Source organism: Maylandia zebra, linkage group LG10 (assembly GCF_041146795.1).
Source record: "Maylandia zebra isolate NMK-2024a linkage group LG10, Mzebra_GT3a, whole genome shotgun sequence".
Lineage (NCBI taxonomy): Eukaryota > Metazoa > Chordata > Actinopteri > Cichliformes > Cichlidae > Maylandia > Maylandia zebra.
The window spans coordinates 24,778,346-24,797,773 of NC_135176.1; the positions used below are offsets into that span (position 1 = coordinate 24,778,346).

Consider the following 19,428-nt stretch of genomic DNA (forward strand, 5'->3'; position numbering starts at 1 on the left):
CAAGTTGAGAAAAAGGAAATATCCATACGCTCTAGCTCAAATAATTAACAAAAATATTTGTTTTTTTCTCTTTTCCTCTTTCTTCCTTTTTTGTGTTTTAAACAAAGAAAATGAAAAACAAAAAGTTGATAAACTTAAGTGTGGAATAATGTGCCCTTCACTCTGACACCAGCAGATATTTTCCAATGCTACTGCCCTCTAGCACCACTGTTCATTGACAGGCCTGAACTTGTCATTGCCCCTGGGTTTGTGTCTCACAGTTTTGTTTAGTTTATTATTATTCTTTGTTATTTAGTTTCTGGGATGAGTCAGTAGTTTTGATTCAGCTGTAGCCATATATATTGATTCCTGTGTTTTGAGTTTTCAGGAGTCTGGATTATTTTTTTTTTAATTATTTTGTTTGTGTTTTAGAGTAATATTTACAGAGTTTGCAGTATTTTTTTCCCAGTTCTGCCGATGTTCTGTCCTTCCCCATTCTGCGTTAATCTTTATTCTCAGTATGATTTTATCTTTTCTTTTTTTTTTTAATAAACATTTTCTAAGTTGAGTTCTTTTTAGGTTGTATTTTGAGCTTGGATTCCTGTTTTGATTTTCATCCCATTATGAGCTATTTATTTAATTCTATCATTGTTTAGTTCCAATACTGTTAATATTGGTGATATTTTGTTACTGTCCTCTATATTTACCTTCTCTGGCTGATGTCTAGCTGTTTGGCTGGTTCACAGGATATTTATACCCATGATGACTTCATGTCAGGTCAGTTCAGTTCAGTTCAGTTCAGTTTTATTCACATTTAGTTCAGTCACTATGAGGAAGCACTTGGCAACAGCAGGGAGATAAAACTCCTTTTAGCAGGAGGAAGTTTCCAAGAGAACCAAGTTCTGGGAGGAGCAGCTCTCCACCATGATCAGCTGGGGGTGAGGAGAAAGAAAAGAGAGGAGAGAGACAAGACAAAAGGCAAACTACCGAAGAGAGTTTAATAACTGCTAAGTGTTAAATACAGTAGTGGTGCAGAAACAGAAAAGGAGTCAAAAGAGAGAAGAAGAAATGCTCAGTGCATCATAGGAAACCTCTCTCATTTTAAGGTGTGGAGAAATATGACATGAAGGGTCCCTACACTAGTATAATTCATTTGTAGTTGTTTGCGTTTTATAATGAGGAATGTGTGGCTTTCTACACCTGTGATGGATGCGTCCCTACTGAAACCCAGTTATGATTTCTAGAAAGAACAGCACTTTAAAAAAAAGTTTTAATTGTTATTGGGATAACAAAGCATCTTTTAACCATAATACATTTACCTAAACAGAGATGTGAAAGTTGCTTTCTAATAAGTAATTAGGCCTATATTTGTTATTAACATGTTAAATGCTTGACCTGTAATCTGTATATTCCGTATGTTTCAAGCCAGACTTGAAAGAACTCTTCAGCATTAGTGATGTCTCACATCAACTGTTAAGCTTATTCTAAACTTGTATTGGCTCCAGTCTATTCTGCTCCATTCCCAGTATTTAAAATTATATAATGGACACTAAATGTACTAAAATGTTTATTTTTTGACAACTACAAGTCCATTTTTCCTATAAATTTGAGTCAATTTAATATTTCTCTATAAAGGCATAAAGGGATCAATGTTGAATGTTACTAATATTTAGTATTGCTAATTGTATTCCTAGTGAATTCTTGAGTAACAGTTTCCAATGTAAACGTACAATTACAATTCTGTTTTCATCTGAAACACTTTCAGTTTCACACCAATCTGAATACTTCCTTTCCTGGAATGAAGCACACCGTTTTAAGCTCCTCCCTGTTTATAGACTATTTACTTCAGACATTACTGATCTGCCGGTCATGTGATAAGATGCAAAACAAAAACATTTGCAAAGAATTTCCATCTGCTCAGGTCAGTGTCTCTGCATGAAAATGGCTTTTTTCTGGAAACAGAAAGTAAGACGTCGTTTGAGCGGAGGAGACATGGCGCAGCAAGTAATTGAGCTGTATCGAGAAAAACTGAGGTGTTCCATCTGTCTACAACTTCTAAAGGATCCAGTCACTATTCCCTGTGGGCACAGCTACTGCATGACCTGTATCGAAACTTGCTGGAATGAGAAGGAAACCCACAGCTGTCCTCAGTGCAGGCAGACTTTCAAATCGCAGCCTGTCCTGGTGAAAAACATAATTTTAGGTGAGCTAGTGGAAGATCTAAAAGCAGGACTCACATCTGCTTCATCTGGTCATGCCTATGCTGGACCTGGGGACATGGCCTGTGATTTCTGTTCTGGAAGGAAGCGGAAAGCCTCCAAGTCCTGCCTGGTGTGTATGGCCTCTTATTGTGAGCAGCACCTTCGGCCTCACTACAACATAGCTCCATTAAAGAAACACAAGCTCATCAATGATGCTTCAAAGCTTCAGGAGAACATCTGCCCTCGCCATGATGAGGTGATGAAGATCTTCTGCCGCACTGATCAGCAGTGTATCTGTTTTCTTTGTTTAATGGATGAACACAAAGACCATGTCACAGTGTCAGCTGCAGCAGAAAGAGCTGAGAAACAGAAAGATCTTGAAACAAATCGACAAAATGTCCAACAGAGAATCCAGGAAAGAGAGAAAGATGTGAAGGTGCTTCAAGAGGAAGTTGAGGCTATAAGTCTTTCTACTGATAAAGCTTTGAGGCAAAGTGCGAAGATGTTCAAAGATTTGATCAGTCTCATTGAGAAAAAAAGCTCTGAGGTGAAGCAGAAGATCAGATCCAAGCAAAAATGTGAACAGAACAGAGTCAAAGAGCTTCAGGAGAAAATAGAGCAGGAGATCAGAGATCTGAGGAGGAGAGACGCTGAACTGCAGCAGCTCTCACTGACAGAGGATCACCTCCATTTTCTGAAAAACTACTCCTCACTGTCACATCTGAGTGCATCTACAAACGTACCCACCTACAACAATCTTACTCTGCAGTACTTTGATGATGTGACTGCATCTGTGTCACGGACCAGAGATAAAGTGAAGGCTCTTCTCAGTGATGAATGGCCAAAAATCTCAGTTGGAACGACCAAAGCAGATATTTTACTGCCTCAAGGAGAACCCAAAACCAGACACGACTTTTTGAAACATTCTTGTCAGATCACTCTCGATCCAAATACAGCACACACACTGATGTCACTAAGTGACAGCAACAGAAAAGTAACACTGATGAGTAGAAACCAGTCATATCCAAGTCATCCAGACAAATTCCTTGAATGGTGGCAGGTCCTGAGCAGAGAGGGTCTGACTGGACGCTGTTACTGGGAGGTGAAGTGCAACGGGACTGTTGGAGTAGCTGTTGCATACAAGGATATCGGCCGTAGAGGGACCAGAGAGGAATGTGGATTTGGATTGAATGACAAATCCTGGTAATTAACAGTTTCAGGCAGCGGTTATGAATTCAAACACAACAACATTTCCACTCCCATCCCAGGCCCTCTATCCTCAAGAATAGGAGTATATTTGGATCACAGGGCAGGAACTCTTTCTTTCTACAGCATCACTGAGACCATGAATCGTCTCCACAGAGTCCAGACCAGGTTCACTCAGCCTCTCTATGTTGGACTGTGGCTTCCACAAAGTGCTGGACACACTGCTGAGGTGTGTGAGCTCAAGAAGAGAATAAACATAAAATAGTAAAATTTGATGCCATGTGCTACTTGTTGAGATGTGTTTATCTATCCTGCACCTGTTAGAGATGAATGCTTATGGATATAAGTGTGTTCTTTAATTCCTTTGATTTTCTTGTTTTCACCAGCTATTCAGGTAAAACTGTTTATTTGGCAAACAATATTCATTTCTTATATATTTTATATTTAACCAGTGTTTTGTTGTAACATTAGCAGAAAAAACTCCCATAAATATAAATTCCTATGAAAATAACTTCAGTGTATTTAAAATTACAGAAAAAAATAATTATGTATCAGATAATTGTAATCAGGGTTATTGTGATGTTTGCATTTTCAACTTAGTTTTTATTTCTATACTTAAGTTGGTGGATTGTAAAATGTTTAATTTCAGTTATGTTTTCATGATGATTTTTTATTTACTGCTGTTTGTGAAATAAAGTGAGCAATGTACACTAAAGTTTCCTGTTCCAAGAAATAAAATATCACTAACATGATGAATGGAGGTTTTTGTAAAGAGACATTTAAAGTGGAGCATTCAACAATTTCAAATAATGATGAAATTTAAAAAAAGTATAACCTTAAAAATGTACATTAGACAATACCAAGCCCAGAGGGTGTCGAGACCAAGACTAGACCAAGACCGAGACCAACACAAAAAAGTCTATAAACTGCAGCCAGATGCTGCTTCGTTTACAGGTGTCAGGCATATTTATGTGTTTTTGCGATGCACTCGCACAGCCCTCCTCACTGCTGTCTACTGTCTCACTCACTTACTGAGAGGACAGACGCACGCTCCACTTGACTGTCGCGTCTCTCACCCTCTCTGTTTTTCACATAATGATATTATCCTATATCCTCGCATGTGATTGGCCACAATATGGAAGGATTGGAGCATAGCTGAGCCACTGTGTGAGAGCTGAGCAACGAAAGGAAATTAATTGAGGAGCCGGCTCTCGCTCAATGAGAGTCGACTCTTCTGATTCACTACAAAGCACTCTCTAAGCACGGCTCTTAGAGCTGATGCTTTTGCGTATGACACATCATCGAACGTTACGTTGTGTGTCATGGATACTGTTGACTCCAAATCTCCTTACCACTATTTAGATCTGAGACAGCAAGACCGAGACAGTGAGACCAAGACAAGACAGAGACCAAAGTCCGTCTAGACCAAGACAAGACCAAGACCACATCAAAGTCTCGAGACCAAGACCTGTCTTGAGACATCCAAATCTAACTGTAGGTCTACACTAATTTAAGTGGAAGAATATGGATGTGTCATAATCCTGGGTTTTTTGACCCAGCATTTTGAGTTTTAGCTTATTTTGATGTTTGTGGTTTATGTTTAAGTACTTTAGGTTCTCTAAGTTCATTTCCACTAAACCTAAGTTTCCGTTATAGTTTATTGTTTTTCAGATTCTCCTTGTGTCTTCTGCCCCTGTGTTTAAGTTTCCCTCACCCTTTGTGTTTTATGTTTGTGTGTCTTATGTTGTCAAGGTTGTGTTGTCATGTCTGCATTCCATTCTGCTTCCTGTTTTACTGTGAAAGTCTCTGTCCAGTATGCAGTGTGTCCAGATTTCTTCCCCTTGTCTAGTTAGGTCTGATTTGTCCCAGCTGTGTTTCCACCTGTTCCCCATCCTCTCATTATATTTTTGTGTACTTAAGTCCTCTGTCCTCCTTTGTTCAGTGTCAGGTCATCTGTGGTTTTTTGTGCCATGTCTCCATGGTCCAGGTCTCTTTGTATCTATACCAAGTTTCATATTTATTTATTTATTTATTTTCCCCCAGTTTCGGTTGTTGTTTATTCTCGTCTTTTTTTGCCTTGTGCATTACTTTGTGTTTCTCCATCAGCCGCTTTAAACAGCTCACTTTTTGTTAACTCAAGTTATGTTCCATGTTCCATTTTGTTTGCTCTTGGGTCTACTATTCATACTTCACACAGTCAGCTACTCAGCTAGACTGTAACAAGTGGTGCAGGAACAAAAAGAGAGTGAACAGAGTGAAGAAGAAATGCTCAGTGCATCATAGGAAACCTCCCTAATTTTAAGGTGTGGAGAAATATGACATGAAGGGTCCCTACACAAGTATAATTCATTTGTAGTTGTTTGCGTTTTATAATTAGAAATTCACATGCAATACTAGGTCCGTGGCGCTGCTGGAGACCATGCGATCGGACAAGGTGTTTGCTGTCAGTCCCACTTCGACAATCTGATGTGAAACCTGCGCTGCCAGTATTTAGTTGGACTCTGCTCTTGAACATCCGCTCCATCGCAAACAAATCCTTCTCTCTGAATAAGCTCTTCACAGAAACCCCCCCCCCCCTTCCCCCCTCCCTGTTTTTTTTCCTGTTTCTCACTGAAACATGGCAGAGGGATGGCAAGTTTATTCACCTAAACAAACTGCGCCCTGCTGGCTGCTCTTACTTGGGCGCCTCCCATTTACGTCGCCGTGGTGGAGGACTTGCTGTTGTACTAAAAACTAAAAACTGTTCTTCTTTTGAGTCAAAAAAATTAAGGTTGGCTCTACGAACATATTTTATCTTTGACAGTTTGACATGACAGTTTCAGTCTATCGCCCTCCTGTCTCTGCTGCTGTGTTCTTAAAGGATTTTACGAACTTCTAATCTTCTATTATCCAGCTGGAGAAAGTTTTGATTCTTGGGGATTTTAACATTCATATTGATGATGCCTCATCAAACTCTGCAGCAGAACTTTTATCTGTATCCAATTCTTTTGACTTTGTCCAACATGTCTCTGGTCCAACCCATTTAAAAGGCCATACCTTGGAACTTGTCTTTTCCTTGGGCCTCAACATTGGCAACGTGTTTGTCGAGCATGCACTTTTGAGTGATCATAATTGTCTTTTTTGAACTCAACTTTAGTTCTAAACAAACACCTTGGAAGTTAAAAACTCAGACGCATAATAACTGAGACTACTGCTGGGAGGTTCTCCATCATATTTGACAGTTCTCTACTTTTTACTGGAAATGATGTAAATATTCTTATTCAGTCATATAGATGTTGTAAAGACTCACCTTTCAGTGCACTCACTTCACCAGATGCACCTAGTTTCTTTTCCTCACCTTTGATTGGGTGTGGTGCTTGCCCTTAATTGCACTCACCTGTAACCAGTTATATAAGGACTGCATTCACCTACAGCTAACTCCTTCTTCACTCCCTCATGGGGCGGCAGCTGAGGTGAGTTTCTGTTAGAGTTTCCTGAGTTCATGTATTATGAGTTACTGAATGACTTAAATCACACTTTATTTCCTTTCAGAGTTAGCAGTCCATGTGCGTCTTTCCTTTTAGAATAGAAGAATAGAATAATCCTTTAATTGTCCCACAAGGGGAAATTTGGTTGTAACAGCAGCCAAAAAGACACATATACAACAAACAGGACACAGAACAGAAACATACACAATTTTTCTTACATATTTACATTAAGGACAATGATTACTATAAACAGAGTACTGTACAGTTATCAAATTAAATAAAAATAACTACAGATAAGAGGCAAACCAGGTTATAGTGCGAATCAGTTGATTAAATTGTTGCAGTTACAGTGCAGATGTAAACATCTGTGTTTGTTGGGAGCAGTTCTGATTGTACAGTCTGACAGCTGCAGGGAGGAAGGACCTGCGGAAACGCTCCTTCATGCATCGAGGACGCAGCAGTCTGTCACTGAAGGAGCTCTGCAGTTCAGCAACATTTACATGCATGGGGTGGGAGACTCTGTCCATCAGAGATGTTATTTTGGCCAGAGTCCTTCTGTCTCCCACCACCTGCACTGGGTCCAGGGTGCCTCGCAGAACAGAGCTGGCCTTCCTGATGAGTTTATCCAACCTCTTCCTCTCAGCTGCCGATAAACTGCTGCTCCAACATACCACACTGTGAAAAATGACAGATGCCACCACAGAGTCATAGAAGGTCTTTAAAAGGGCTCCCTGTACTCCAAATGACCTCAGCCGCCTCAGCAGGTAGAGTCTGCTCTGACCCTTCCTGTAGAGAGCATCAGTGTTGTGACTCCAGTCCAGTTTATTATTCAGGTACCTATAAGAGTCCACTATCTCAATGTCCACTCCCTGGCTGTTCACTGGTGTCAGTGTGGTGTGTCTGCGTCTTCTCGCTCGTAGACCGCGAAGGCCGGGTACTCTGAAGTGTGCGGCCCCTGAATTGGGACACAGCTCGAGTCTTGTTAGACTTTACCTCAGCCCTTGACACAGTTGATCATACCATCCTGATAAACTGACTGATAGACCTGGTTGGGATGTCTGGCTCTGTTCTAGACTGGTTTTCATCCTACATGTCATGTCGGAATCTACAGAGCTGCTGTGTGGAGTTCCTCAGGGCTCCGTGCTGGGACTTATTCTGTTTTTAATATACATTCTTCCTTTAAGCCAGATAATACGGCAGTTTCCTGATGTATCTTATCATCTTTTTGCTGATGATATTCAGCTATACTACTCATTTAAGCCTTCTGAAGTTCATAAGCTCTCCGCTCTGACTGTTTAACCAACATTAAATAATGGTTGAACAATAATTCCTTACAGCTAAACCCAGAGAAAACAGAAACTTTGATTATTGCACCAGACAGTGCAATAACTGATATTAAACAGCGATTAGGTGATTTAGGTTCCTTATAGAAGCATAACCTTAGAAATCTAGGTGTTATTTTTGATTAAGCTTTTTCTTTGGAGGGACATTTAAATCAGTAAGAACCTGCTTTTTCCACTTGAGGAACATTTCCAAACTTAGATCCATCGTGTCAACAAGTGAACTCGAGATCATAATTCCGTACTTTTGTCTCTACAAGACTTGACTACTGTAACAGCCTGTTTACTTGTCTAAACGAGAAAGGGCTAGCTCGTCTACAGGTTGTTCAAAACTCTGCAGGGAGGCTACTGACCTGCTCGAACAAGGGAGCTCATATGACCCCTGTTTTAAAGTCGCTGGTCGAACCAGTCAGATTTAGGTTCCATTTTAAAATTATAGTTTGAACTTTTAGAGCATTACAGGGACAGACCCCTTCCAATATTGCTGATTTGATTCGTACACATACCTCTTCTCGTAACCTGAGGTCATCTAATCAAAACCTTTTAGTGGTCCCCCACACTCATTTTAGAACTTGAGGGGACCGATCTTTCCAAGCTGTTGCATCCAGACTGTGGAATGCACTTCCTCTATTTTTATGATGTCTGGACTCTGTGGAGACCTTCAAAAAGCTTTATATAGACCATGGTTTTTATGATGTATTTATGAGTGTATTGTGTTTTCTTACCTTTCTTGTAAAGCACTTTGTGACCATGTCTGTGAAAGGTGCTATATAAATTAACTTTACTTACTTACTTACATCATGTCAATCTTACAAAGAAATGTGTGGCTGTCTACGCCTGTGATCGATACGTCCCTTGTGAAACCCAGTTATGATTCCTAGAAAGGACAGCACTTTAAAAAAAACAAAAAAAAAACAAACAGTTTTAATTGTTACTGGGATAACAAAGAATTAAGGTTGAATGTTACTAATATTTAGTATTACTAATCCAGTCCTTCTGAATTGTCCAGTAACAGTTTCCACTGTAAACATTCGATTACATTTCTGTTTTTATCTGAAACACTTTCAGTTTCACATCAATCTGAATACTCCCTTTCCTGGAATGAAGCACACCTTTCTAAGCTCCTCCCAGACTACTGATCTGCCAGTCGTGTAATAAGACGCAAAACAGAACATTTCCATATGCTTTAGATCAGTGTCTTTGCATCAAGGAGACAAAAACAAGTTTTATCTTGAAACAGAAAGTAAGACGTCGTTTGAGGGCAGGAGAAATGGTGCAGCAAGTAATTGAGCTGCATCGAGAAAAACTGAGCTGTTCCATCTGTCAGGAACTACTAAATCCAGTCACTATTCCCTGTGCGCACAGCTATTGCATGAGCTCTATTAAAACCTACTATAAAAACTAAAGTAAAATAGCAAAAACTACTATAAAAACTAATTGACTGCCATTATTCATATGTGGTGTCTGGTAAAATGAGCTCAGGACAAAGCACAAAATATATTTAAAGGTCCTTTATTATTCTTTGTTATTCTGAACAAATTGAATTCTTAAAAAAAACAATTAAAACCTTACAGTGAAAATTATCCTCTATATGAGTCCATCAACAGTTAGAGTGGGGTGGTTTCCTGTTTAAATAAAAATACATAACTCACATTAACTAGCAGAAAACTCACAACCCTTATACTTATTAGATAGAAAATATACACAATACCCACTAACAAATGCACAGCTGAAATGGTGAGAACAGTACTGTATCAAATTACAAGACCAGTCTGTCTAGGCCCTTTCCTGGAATAAAGCACACGTGTCTAAGCCCCACTCAGTTTATATACTGCTCACTCAGACATTAGTCACACCCTACGCTCAGGTCAGTGTCTACATCAAAGAAACGAAAGCAGCTTTTATCTGGTAACTGAAAGTGAGATGTCACAGACTTCCCTCAAAAGGACCTTGAGTTCAAATTTCAGTGCATATTTGCATCCGGTAAAAGAAAGGAAATCTTTTACAGTCGTGGTGAGGAGACATGGCGCAGCAACTGATTCAGCTGGATCAAGACAAACTGAGCTGTTCCATCTGTCTGCAGCTTCTAAAGGATCCAGTCACTATTCCCTGTGGGCACAACTACTGCATGGACTGCATCAGAAAGTGCTGGGATGAGAAGGAAGTACACAGCTGCCCTCAGTGCAGGCAGATTTTCACACTGAAACCTGACCTGGTGAAAAACAGCATGCTTGCTGAGTTAGTGGAAGACGTAAAGAAAGCAGGACTTCCAGCTGCTTCACCTGATCATGCCTTTGCTGGACCTGGAGATGTGGCCTGTGATTTCTGTTCTGTGAGGAAGCGGAAAGCCTCAAAGTCCTGCCTGGTGTGTATGGCCTCTTATTGTGAGCAGCACCTGCAGCCTCACTACAACGTAGCTCCAATAAAGAAACACAAACTCATCAAAGCCACTTCAAAGCTTCAGGAGAACATCTGCCCTCGCCACGATGAGGTGATGAAGATCTTCTGCCGCACTGATCAGCAGTGTATCTGTTATCTCTGTTTAATGGATGAACACAAAGACCATGTCACAGTGTCAGCTGCAGCAGAAAGAGCTGAGAGGCAGAAAGGGCTTGGAAGAAATCGACAAAAATTTCTTCAAAGAGTTCAGGACGGAGAGAAAGATGTGAAGGCGCTTCATGAAAGAGTGGAGGCTATCAATCTTTCTGCTGATAAAGCGTTAATGCAAACTGAGAAGATGTTCAAAGACTTGATCAGTCTTATTCAGAAAAAAAGCTCTGAGGTGAAGCAGAAGATCAGGTCCAAGCAAACATTTGAACAGAACAGAGTCAAAGAGCTTCAGGAGAAAATAGAGCAGGAGATCAGAGATCTGAGGAGGAGAGACGCTGAACTGCAGCAGCTCTCACTGACAGAGGATCACCTCCATTTTCTGAAAAACTACTCCTCACTGTCACATCTGAGTGCATCTACAAACGTACCCACCTACAACAATGTTACTCTGCAGTACTTTGATGATGTGACTGCATCTGTGTCACGGACCAGAGATAAAGTGAAGGCTCTTCTCAGTGATGAATGGCCAAAAATCTCAGTTGGAACGACCAAAGCAGATATTTTACTGCCTCAAGGAGAACCCAAAACCAGACACGACTTTTTGAAACATTCTTGTCAGATCACTCTCGATCCAAATACAGCACACACACTGTTGTCACTGAGTGACAGCAACAGAAAAGTAACACTGATGAGTAGAAACCAGTCATATCCAAGTCATCCAGACAAATTCCTTGATTGCCGGCAGGTCCTGAGCAGAGAGGGTCTGACTGGACACTGTTACTGGGAGGTGAAGTGCAACGGGACTGTTGGAGTAGCTGTTGCATACAAGGATATTGGCCGTAGAGGGACCAGAGAGGAATGTGGATTTGGATTGAATGACAAATCCTGGTCATTAACAGTTTCAGGCAGCGGTTATGAATTCAAACACAACAATATTCCCACTCCCATCTCAGGCCCCCTGTCCTCCAGAATAGGAGTATATTTGGATCACAGGGCAGGAACTCTTTCTTTCTACAGCATCACTGAGACCATGAATCTCCTCCACAGAGTCCAGACCAGGTTCACTCAGCCTCTCTATGTTGGACTGTGGCTTCCACAAAGTGCTGGACACACTGCTGAGGTGTGTGAGCTCAAGAAGAGAATAAACATAAAATAGTAAAATTTGATGCCATGTGCTACTTGTTGAGATGTGTTTATCTATCCTGCACCTGTTAGAGATGAATCCTTATGGATATAAGTGTGTTCTTTAATTTCTTTGATTGTGTTGTTTTCAATAGCTATTTGGGTAAAACTGTTTATTTGGCAAAACAATATTCATTTAACCACTGTTTTGTTGTAACATTAGCAAAAAAAACAAAGTCATATAAAAATAACTTCAGTATATTTAAAATTAGAGAAAAAAGTAATTATGTATCAGATATGTTGGAATCAGGGTTATTATATCTTGATGCATGCTCAATCATCCAGGTAAGGAAATCCTAAAAAGCTGATTCTGTTTATCTGGACATAACGTTTTCAGTAGGAGAAATGCTCATGACAATTTGCATATTATTGATAAAGAAACTGACCTCACATACTATTATTCATTCAGTGGGCTAGTTTCAGTTATTGTGAATATGTACTGTTTATAAGGTCGGGGGAAACTGCAGTCAGCTGAGACTGAAGAAGTCACTTGGATAACTGATGTAATGTTTCTCCCACTGGAAACGTTTAGATGAACAGAATATATTTTTTGGCACTTTTATTATAATTGTTGCTTCTATTTTTGTTTTTTAAATTTCTATACTTAAGTTGGTGGATTGTAAAATGTTTAATTTCAGTTATGTTTTCATGAACCTTTTTTTTATTTACTGCTGTTTGTGAAATAAAGTGAGCAATGTACACTAAACTTTCTTGTTTCAAGAAATAAAATATCACTAACATGATGAATGGAACCTTTTGTTAAGAGACATTTACAGTAGAGCATTAATGATGAAATTAAAAAAGTAAAATCTTAAAAAATGTCACGGCTGCCGGGGCGAGCCGTGTGGTGTTGGTGGAAAAGGACCCAAAATGCAGGCAAAAGACTGATATGAGTGAATGTTCATTTACAAAGTGGCAAGGGGAGAAAAAGAGGCAATGAGCTACTGAAGAAACCTAAACTGGGAAAACTAAAGAGCAAACCTTAAATCATAATGAAACTGGGTGAAGGGCAGAGAGACACAGACCAAAAAACAAAACACCATGAAACAGAGACGAGGGCCCTGTTTCAGGAAGCCGGTTTAGAAAACTCAGAGTGAAAAACGATACGCAGGGTTGAGTAACCCCGAACTGTCCAACTCGGAATATTCGGTTTCAGAAAGGCTGATAACAAGTAGTTCAGTCAACGCGGAGTTGCTTTAACCCCAAGTGAAGCGCGCGGACGAGGATACATAAAGCCCTGATCAGTGGAGCACAGATTAAGCGAGTCACCATGGAGACGGAGGGAAAGAAGGCGCGGTCAATGTATTTTACAGCGCTTGAGGCCGAAATTCTGATGGCAGCATATGCCGATAACATGCAAATTCCGCGGAAAAAAGTAACACAGCGACAGCTGCAAAAGAAAGTGAGCATGCATGGCAAAACATAGCCGACAGAGTCAATGCGTGAGTGTTAATTTAAACATTGATCTAGGGATTTCCACCCATTTAACACGTTATTTTATCATATGTTATTTTATTTGTTATTTTATACATTTTATTTTGTGACGTGATGTGAGCGCAGGTGCAACCCAACAGGCCCCAAACGTTCCTGGCAGCAAGTAAAAATGAAATATAAAAATATAGTCCAAACAGGTAAGGTGTAATTGTATTATGAGCCATAGTGCTTGGTCTGTTTGTCCGATGTAAATCAATTGCAGTTAGAGGCTACATTAATTTTCTGTCTGTAAGCACTTATTGAAATTATCTGAGCACATTACAAGTACATATTTGCTTACTCTGTATGCTCAAATGTGACCCGTTATAGCCAACAGAAAAAAAGCGGAGGCCCGAAAAACAGGTGGGGGTCCTCCACCACCACCACCACTCACAGAGGCTGAGCAGTTGGCCCTCAGCCAAAACAGTGGGCGCCCTGTGGCCGAAGGCATCTCTGCGGGGACATCCTCTGAGTCAATAACCCCGCAAGACACAAGTGCCTACATAGGGGGTAAATCCAAAATAATACATGATGTGCATACATCCTTTCTTCACAGTCACCTTTGCAGTGCTACTCATTCATTTGATAAACTCTTTACCATAATGGATTATTTTGTAGTGAAGTTATTTTCCTACTGACTTTGCCTTCCCTCAGTCTTGGTTGTCTTTGAGAGCATAATGACAATGAAGTGTAAGGTGATTGGTATGTTTGTTAATTGCCATTTGGTCCCTTGTAAGTTATAAGTGACCTGTATAAACCTCATATTCTATCAGTTGATGGTGATGGTGTACTGCATCTGGTGCAGCCTCCTGTTGAGCCAGACCAACATGCAGTTGTGAGTAATACTCCACAGATTATATGAGTTTACAGTAGAACAGCAATGTTGTTTATTTCTTTACTACAGGAAAATAATGAAGAAACATTGACAGCTGTTACAGAGGAGGAAGCAACAGAGACACTTTATGAGGTTTACATCTTTTAATACTTTGTGTACAGGAAACACAGGTGACCAATAAAGCCAGTTGAACAAAAAATCTGTTTATTCTTCTTTCAACATGTTGAGGTGATGGGTCAAAAGAAATGATTGTGACATATGGTGTCTCTGACTGCGCTTCCATCTTGTATGTCCGTGGGAGGGTCAGGATGTTCATGGTTTGGATCACTGCTGTTTGGTTCAGAAGGACAGTGTTCTCCTCTAATTGTGGCAATGTTGTGAAGAATCACACATGCCACAATAATGTCACATGCCCTTTCTGGGGTGACCCTGAGTCTTTGCAGGCACTGGAACCGGGCCTTAAGCATTCCGATAGTCATTTCAACTCTGGCTCTTGTCCTGCAATTAGCCAGATTATATCGCTGCTGTGGGCCCGGTTCAGGGTCAGAGTAAGGGGTAAGCAAATAGGGTAAACATGGATACCCCCTATCACCAAGCAAGTAGCCAGTGAACTCTCCTAAGACAGAAGGATACACTTCAGTTCAAATGTCCCTGAAGCAATTGGTCTTTATATATTTTAAAGTATTTTCAACTCACCATGTCCAAATTTTGTGCTCAGTGTACATTCACGGAATATTTGTGAGTCATGGACAGAGCCTGGCCACTTGGCTTCCACATTTGTGATAATGTTGGCAGCATCACATATGATCTTCACAGTGCAGAGAACACAAATTAGCATCCATTACTATGATGAAATAATTTGTTAGTTTGAAATGCTACAGGGAACTATGTACCTGTACATTAATGCTGTGGAAAGACTTCCTGTTCACATAGTCTCCTTCATCTACTGAAGGAGCAATGATTGGAATGTGAGTGCCATCTATACAGCCAATCACGCCTGGGAACCCTGAAAATAAATGTAAAATTTAAGTAGTAGTTCAAATATCACCACACCATAAATTAAGTTTTGGTCATCCTGATACCTGCAATTTTGTGGCATCCCTCTTTGATGAATCTTGTGGGTCTATGACCGGGGAACACCACAAACGTGTACAGGAGACGTTTCAGTGCAACTGTAACATTCCTGACTGCCCGACAGACGGTAGCCTTGGAAACGTGCTCAGCGTAACCAATATTATACAGAAAGCTCCCGTTTGCAAAAAACCGAAGTGCAATACAAATAATATGTACGGAACTGAGAGCATGTCCGCGATGTGTCACATGCGTAATATATGGCCTGAGGATGTTATTCAAATAAATTATAGATTGTGCTGAGAAACAGTAACGTTCGCACAGACAATCATCAGGAAATGATAAAATGTCCAAACGCGCTCTGATCACTCTCTCCCGGCGGAGAGCTCTGCGGAGAATTTGGGCTTCACGATCTACTGGCTCTTCAAGGAAGGGACACGCCATGTCTGACACTTCCTACTGTCAGGTTTCCGACAAAGGGGCGGAGACAGTCAGGGTTAGTTGTAGTAAACCTGCTAGGGGGCAGGTTAGCTTCACGGCGTGTGTCGTCATAGTGACTCACTCAGGCTTCAGCTGAACTCGCTTTGTGAAACCGAAAACCCAGAGTTTTCGTTAACTCAGGGTATACTTACTCAGTTTTTCCACTAAACCGGCTTCCTGAAACAGGGCCGAGCCGACAAAGAGCGCACACACACACACACGGTTATCAGGCAATGACACACAGATGATCCTAATTCACAAGATGACGGGAGGATACAAGCTGAACACAGTGATAACAGACACAGACCTTCAAAGTAAAACAGGAAATTCATAAAACAAACTCATGGACACGAAGGGGGACGACACGGGAAATAAACCTTAGGACTGGAAACCCTGAGAATGAAACCTACATACTAATAACCATGAAGAAATTAACATCAAATCTGATAAAACATAATGACAAAGGCAAAACGCTGGGTCAACCCAGCACCATGACAAAAACGTACATACTGTAGGTCTATACTAATTTAAGTAGGAGTATAACAGATGAAAAATGTTTTCATAATAAGGCAAAATTTAAAGCAGGAAGTAAACTAGCAAAGTGAAAATAAAAATGAGATATTTCAATATACCCATTATTATTATTTCAAGATATGATGAAGATGGCGCCGGTGAGGTCGGCTGCCGTCACGACTGCTCCGACCACTTTTTCTTTGTCTTTGTTTTTTAAGTTAGTTTTCAGCGTTTCTAAATCGGCAAAATCATCACCATTGGGTACATTAGGTATGACAGTGACACTCTTGTTTCTATTGGTATACAATGTACTCACAATTCGAAGTTTTTAACTCCGGATCCGAGCTGGCCGAGTGAGATCTCGAGGGAGAACAAAGGGAAGCGGCGGCGGCCTAGAGGGAAGCGAGCCGGCGTCAGGAACAGGCTGAGAGCTCGTGCACACCGCATACCTCTGCCTAGCATCCTGCTCGCCAACGTCCAGTCACTGGAGAACAAGCTTGATGACCTCAGGGCCAGGATAAAGTTCCAGAGAGACATTCGGGACTGCAATCTCCTCTGCTTCACCGAGACATGGCTGAACCCAGCGGTGCCGGACCACGCCATCCAGCCGGCCGAGTTCTTCTCGGTTCACCGCATGGACAGGACACGGGACTCGGGGAAGTCAAGGGGAGGCGGCGTGTGTTTAATGGTGAACAACAACTGGTGCAACAGTGCGAACGTTGTTCCTCTCACACGCTCCTGCACACCAAATCTGGAACTACTGTCCATCATGTGTCGTCCTTTTTATCTACCTCGGGAATTTACATCGGTCATTGTAAGTGCCGTTTATATTCCACCACAAGCGGACACGGTCACCGCCTTATGCGAGCTGCATGAGGCACTCACACAGCACCAGACACAACACCGGGACGCTGCACTTATTGTGACGGGGGACTTTAATAGCGCCAACCTCAAACGCGCAGCGCCGAACTTTTATCAACACATCACCTGCCCCACCAGGGGTGAAAGGACACTGGACCACTGCTACACTACGGTCAAGGACGGCTACAAGGCACAATCCCGCCCCCCGTTTGGCAAATCTGATCACGCCGCCATCTTCCTCATGCCAAAATATAAACAAAGGCTGAAACAGGAAGTTCCGGTTCAGAGGAAGGTCGCGCGCTGGACGGATCAATCGGTGGCCGCGTTACAGGACGCACTCGATGACGCAGACTGGGGCATATTCAGAAACAGCTCCGACGATGACGTCAACGTGTTTACGGAAGCGGTTGTGGGATTCATCGGGAAACTATCGGATGATACCGTGGAGACAAAGACTATCACAACGTTTCCCAACCAGAAGCCGTGGGTGGATAAAACCATCCGCAACGCTCTGAGATCCCGCACCGCTGCCTACAACACGGGACTCACAACGGGGGACATGGACCCGTACAAAGCCGCGTCATATAACGTGCGGAGGGCGGTGAAAGAGGCGAAGCAGCGCTACGGGAGGAAACTAGAGTCACAACTCCAACAGAGTGACTCTAGGAGCCTGTGGCGGGGACTAAGGACATTACGGACTATAAAACACCAACAACCGGTATGACGAACGCGGCCGTGACTCTGGCAGACGAGCTGAACACTTTCTATGCTCGCTTCGAGGCTGCAACTAAGGTCTCCAACAATGCTAGTGTTAGCGGCGCTAACGGCTGCAGACAGGAAGATACTGCCAGCACCGGAAACGTGCTCGTCATCTCCGAGCATGAAGTAAGGAGAGCCTTCAAGAGAGTGAACACCAGGAAAGCAGCAGGACCAGACGGCATCCCAGGTCGTATCCTAAGAGACTGCGCATACCAGCTAGCTCCTGTGTTCACTGAGATATTCAACATCTCTTTATCTCAGTCGGTGATCCCCACATGCTTCAAAGAGTCCATCATTGTTCCTGTCCTGAAGAAACCCCACCCTGCTTCTCTCAATGACTATCGCCCTGTAGCCCTCACCTCAGTAGTGATGAAGTGCTTTGAACGCCTGGTCAGAGACTTCATCATTTCTTCACTACCAGACACACTGGACCCACTACAGTTCGCTTACCGTCCAAATCGTTCCACAGACGATGCCATCTCTCATCTCCTCCACACATCACTCACTCACTTGGACACTAGAAGGGGGAATTATGTTAAAATGCTCTTCATAGACTATAGCTCTGCATTTAACACCATAATTCCCGCCACACTCACCACCAAGCTGGAGCATCTGGGACTCAGCTCATCTATGTGTCAGTGGATCTCCAACTTCCTAATTGGCAGACCACAGGCAGTAAGGATGGGCGGACATGTCTCAGCCTCCACCACTCTCAGCACTGGAGCCCCCCAGGGGTGTGTTCTGAGCCCCCTGCTGTACTCTTTGTACACATATGACTGTGTGGCCACTACCAGCTCCACCACCATCATCAAGTTTGCTGACGACACCGTCGTGGTGGGCCTGATCTCTGATAACAACGAGACGGCCTACCTGAAGGAGATTAGGAATCTGGAGAACTGGTGCCAGAGGAACAACCTCCTTCTAAACGTCAGTAAGACAAAGGAGCTGATAGTGGACTTCAGCACTAAGCAGGAGAGGAACTACCAGACCCCCGTCATCAACGAGTGCCCAGTGGAGAGAGTGGACAGCTTCAAATACCTCGGAGTTCACATCACGCAGGACCTGTCATGGTCCTGTCACATCAACACCGTGGTGAAAAAGGCCCGACAGCGTCTCTACCACCTCAGACGCTTGAGAGACTTCCAACTGCCCTCCAAGGTGCTCAGGAACTTTTACTCGTGCACCATAGAGAGCATCCTGACGGGAAACATCTTAACCTGGTTCGGGAACAGCACCATGCAGGACAGACGAGCTCTACAGAGGGTTGTGCGGTCAGCTGAGCGCACCATCCGCTCCGAGCTCCCTGACCTGCACTCAATCTACAGCAGGCGGTGCTGGACCAAGGCCAGGAAGATCGTGAAGGACCTCAGCCATCCCAACAACGGACTGTTCTCTCTGCTGAGGTCAGGAAAGCGATTCCGCTCCCTGAAGACCAACACAGAGAGACTGAGGAGGAGCTTCTTCCCGCAGGCGATACGGTCTCTCAATCACACCACCACACAGTACTGACC

At 42.3% G+C, this 19,428-nt stretch overlaps 2 protein-coding genes across 2 annotated transcripts; both read left to right on the top strand.

The window, feature by feature from the left end:
- Positions 1–1,971: 1,971 nt before the first annotated feature.
- LOC101464063 (tripartite motif-containing protein 16-like) lies at positions 1,972–3,695 on the top strand. Its single transcript, XM_076888803.1, has one exon. The coding sequence runs from the start codon at positions 1,972–1,974 to the stop codon at positions 3,385–3,387; it is 1,416 nt and encodes a 471-aa protein (XP_076744918.1). The 3' UTR covers positions 3,388–3,695.
- Positions 3,696–9,616: 5,921 nt separating this feature from the next.
- Positions 9,617–12,053, top strand: LOC112435447 (E3 ubiquitin/ISG15 ligase TRIM25-like). Its single transcript, XM_024804046.2, has one exon. It carries the CDS (start codon positions 10,217–10,219, stop codon positions 11,897–11,899), a length of 1,683 nt encoding a protein of 560 aa, XP_024659814.2. The 5' UTR covers positions 9,617–10,216; the 3' UTR covers positions 11,900–12,053.
- The last annotated feature ends 7,375 nt before the right edge of the window (positions 12,054–19,428 follow it).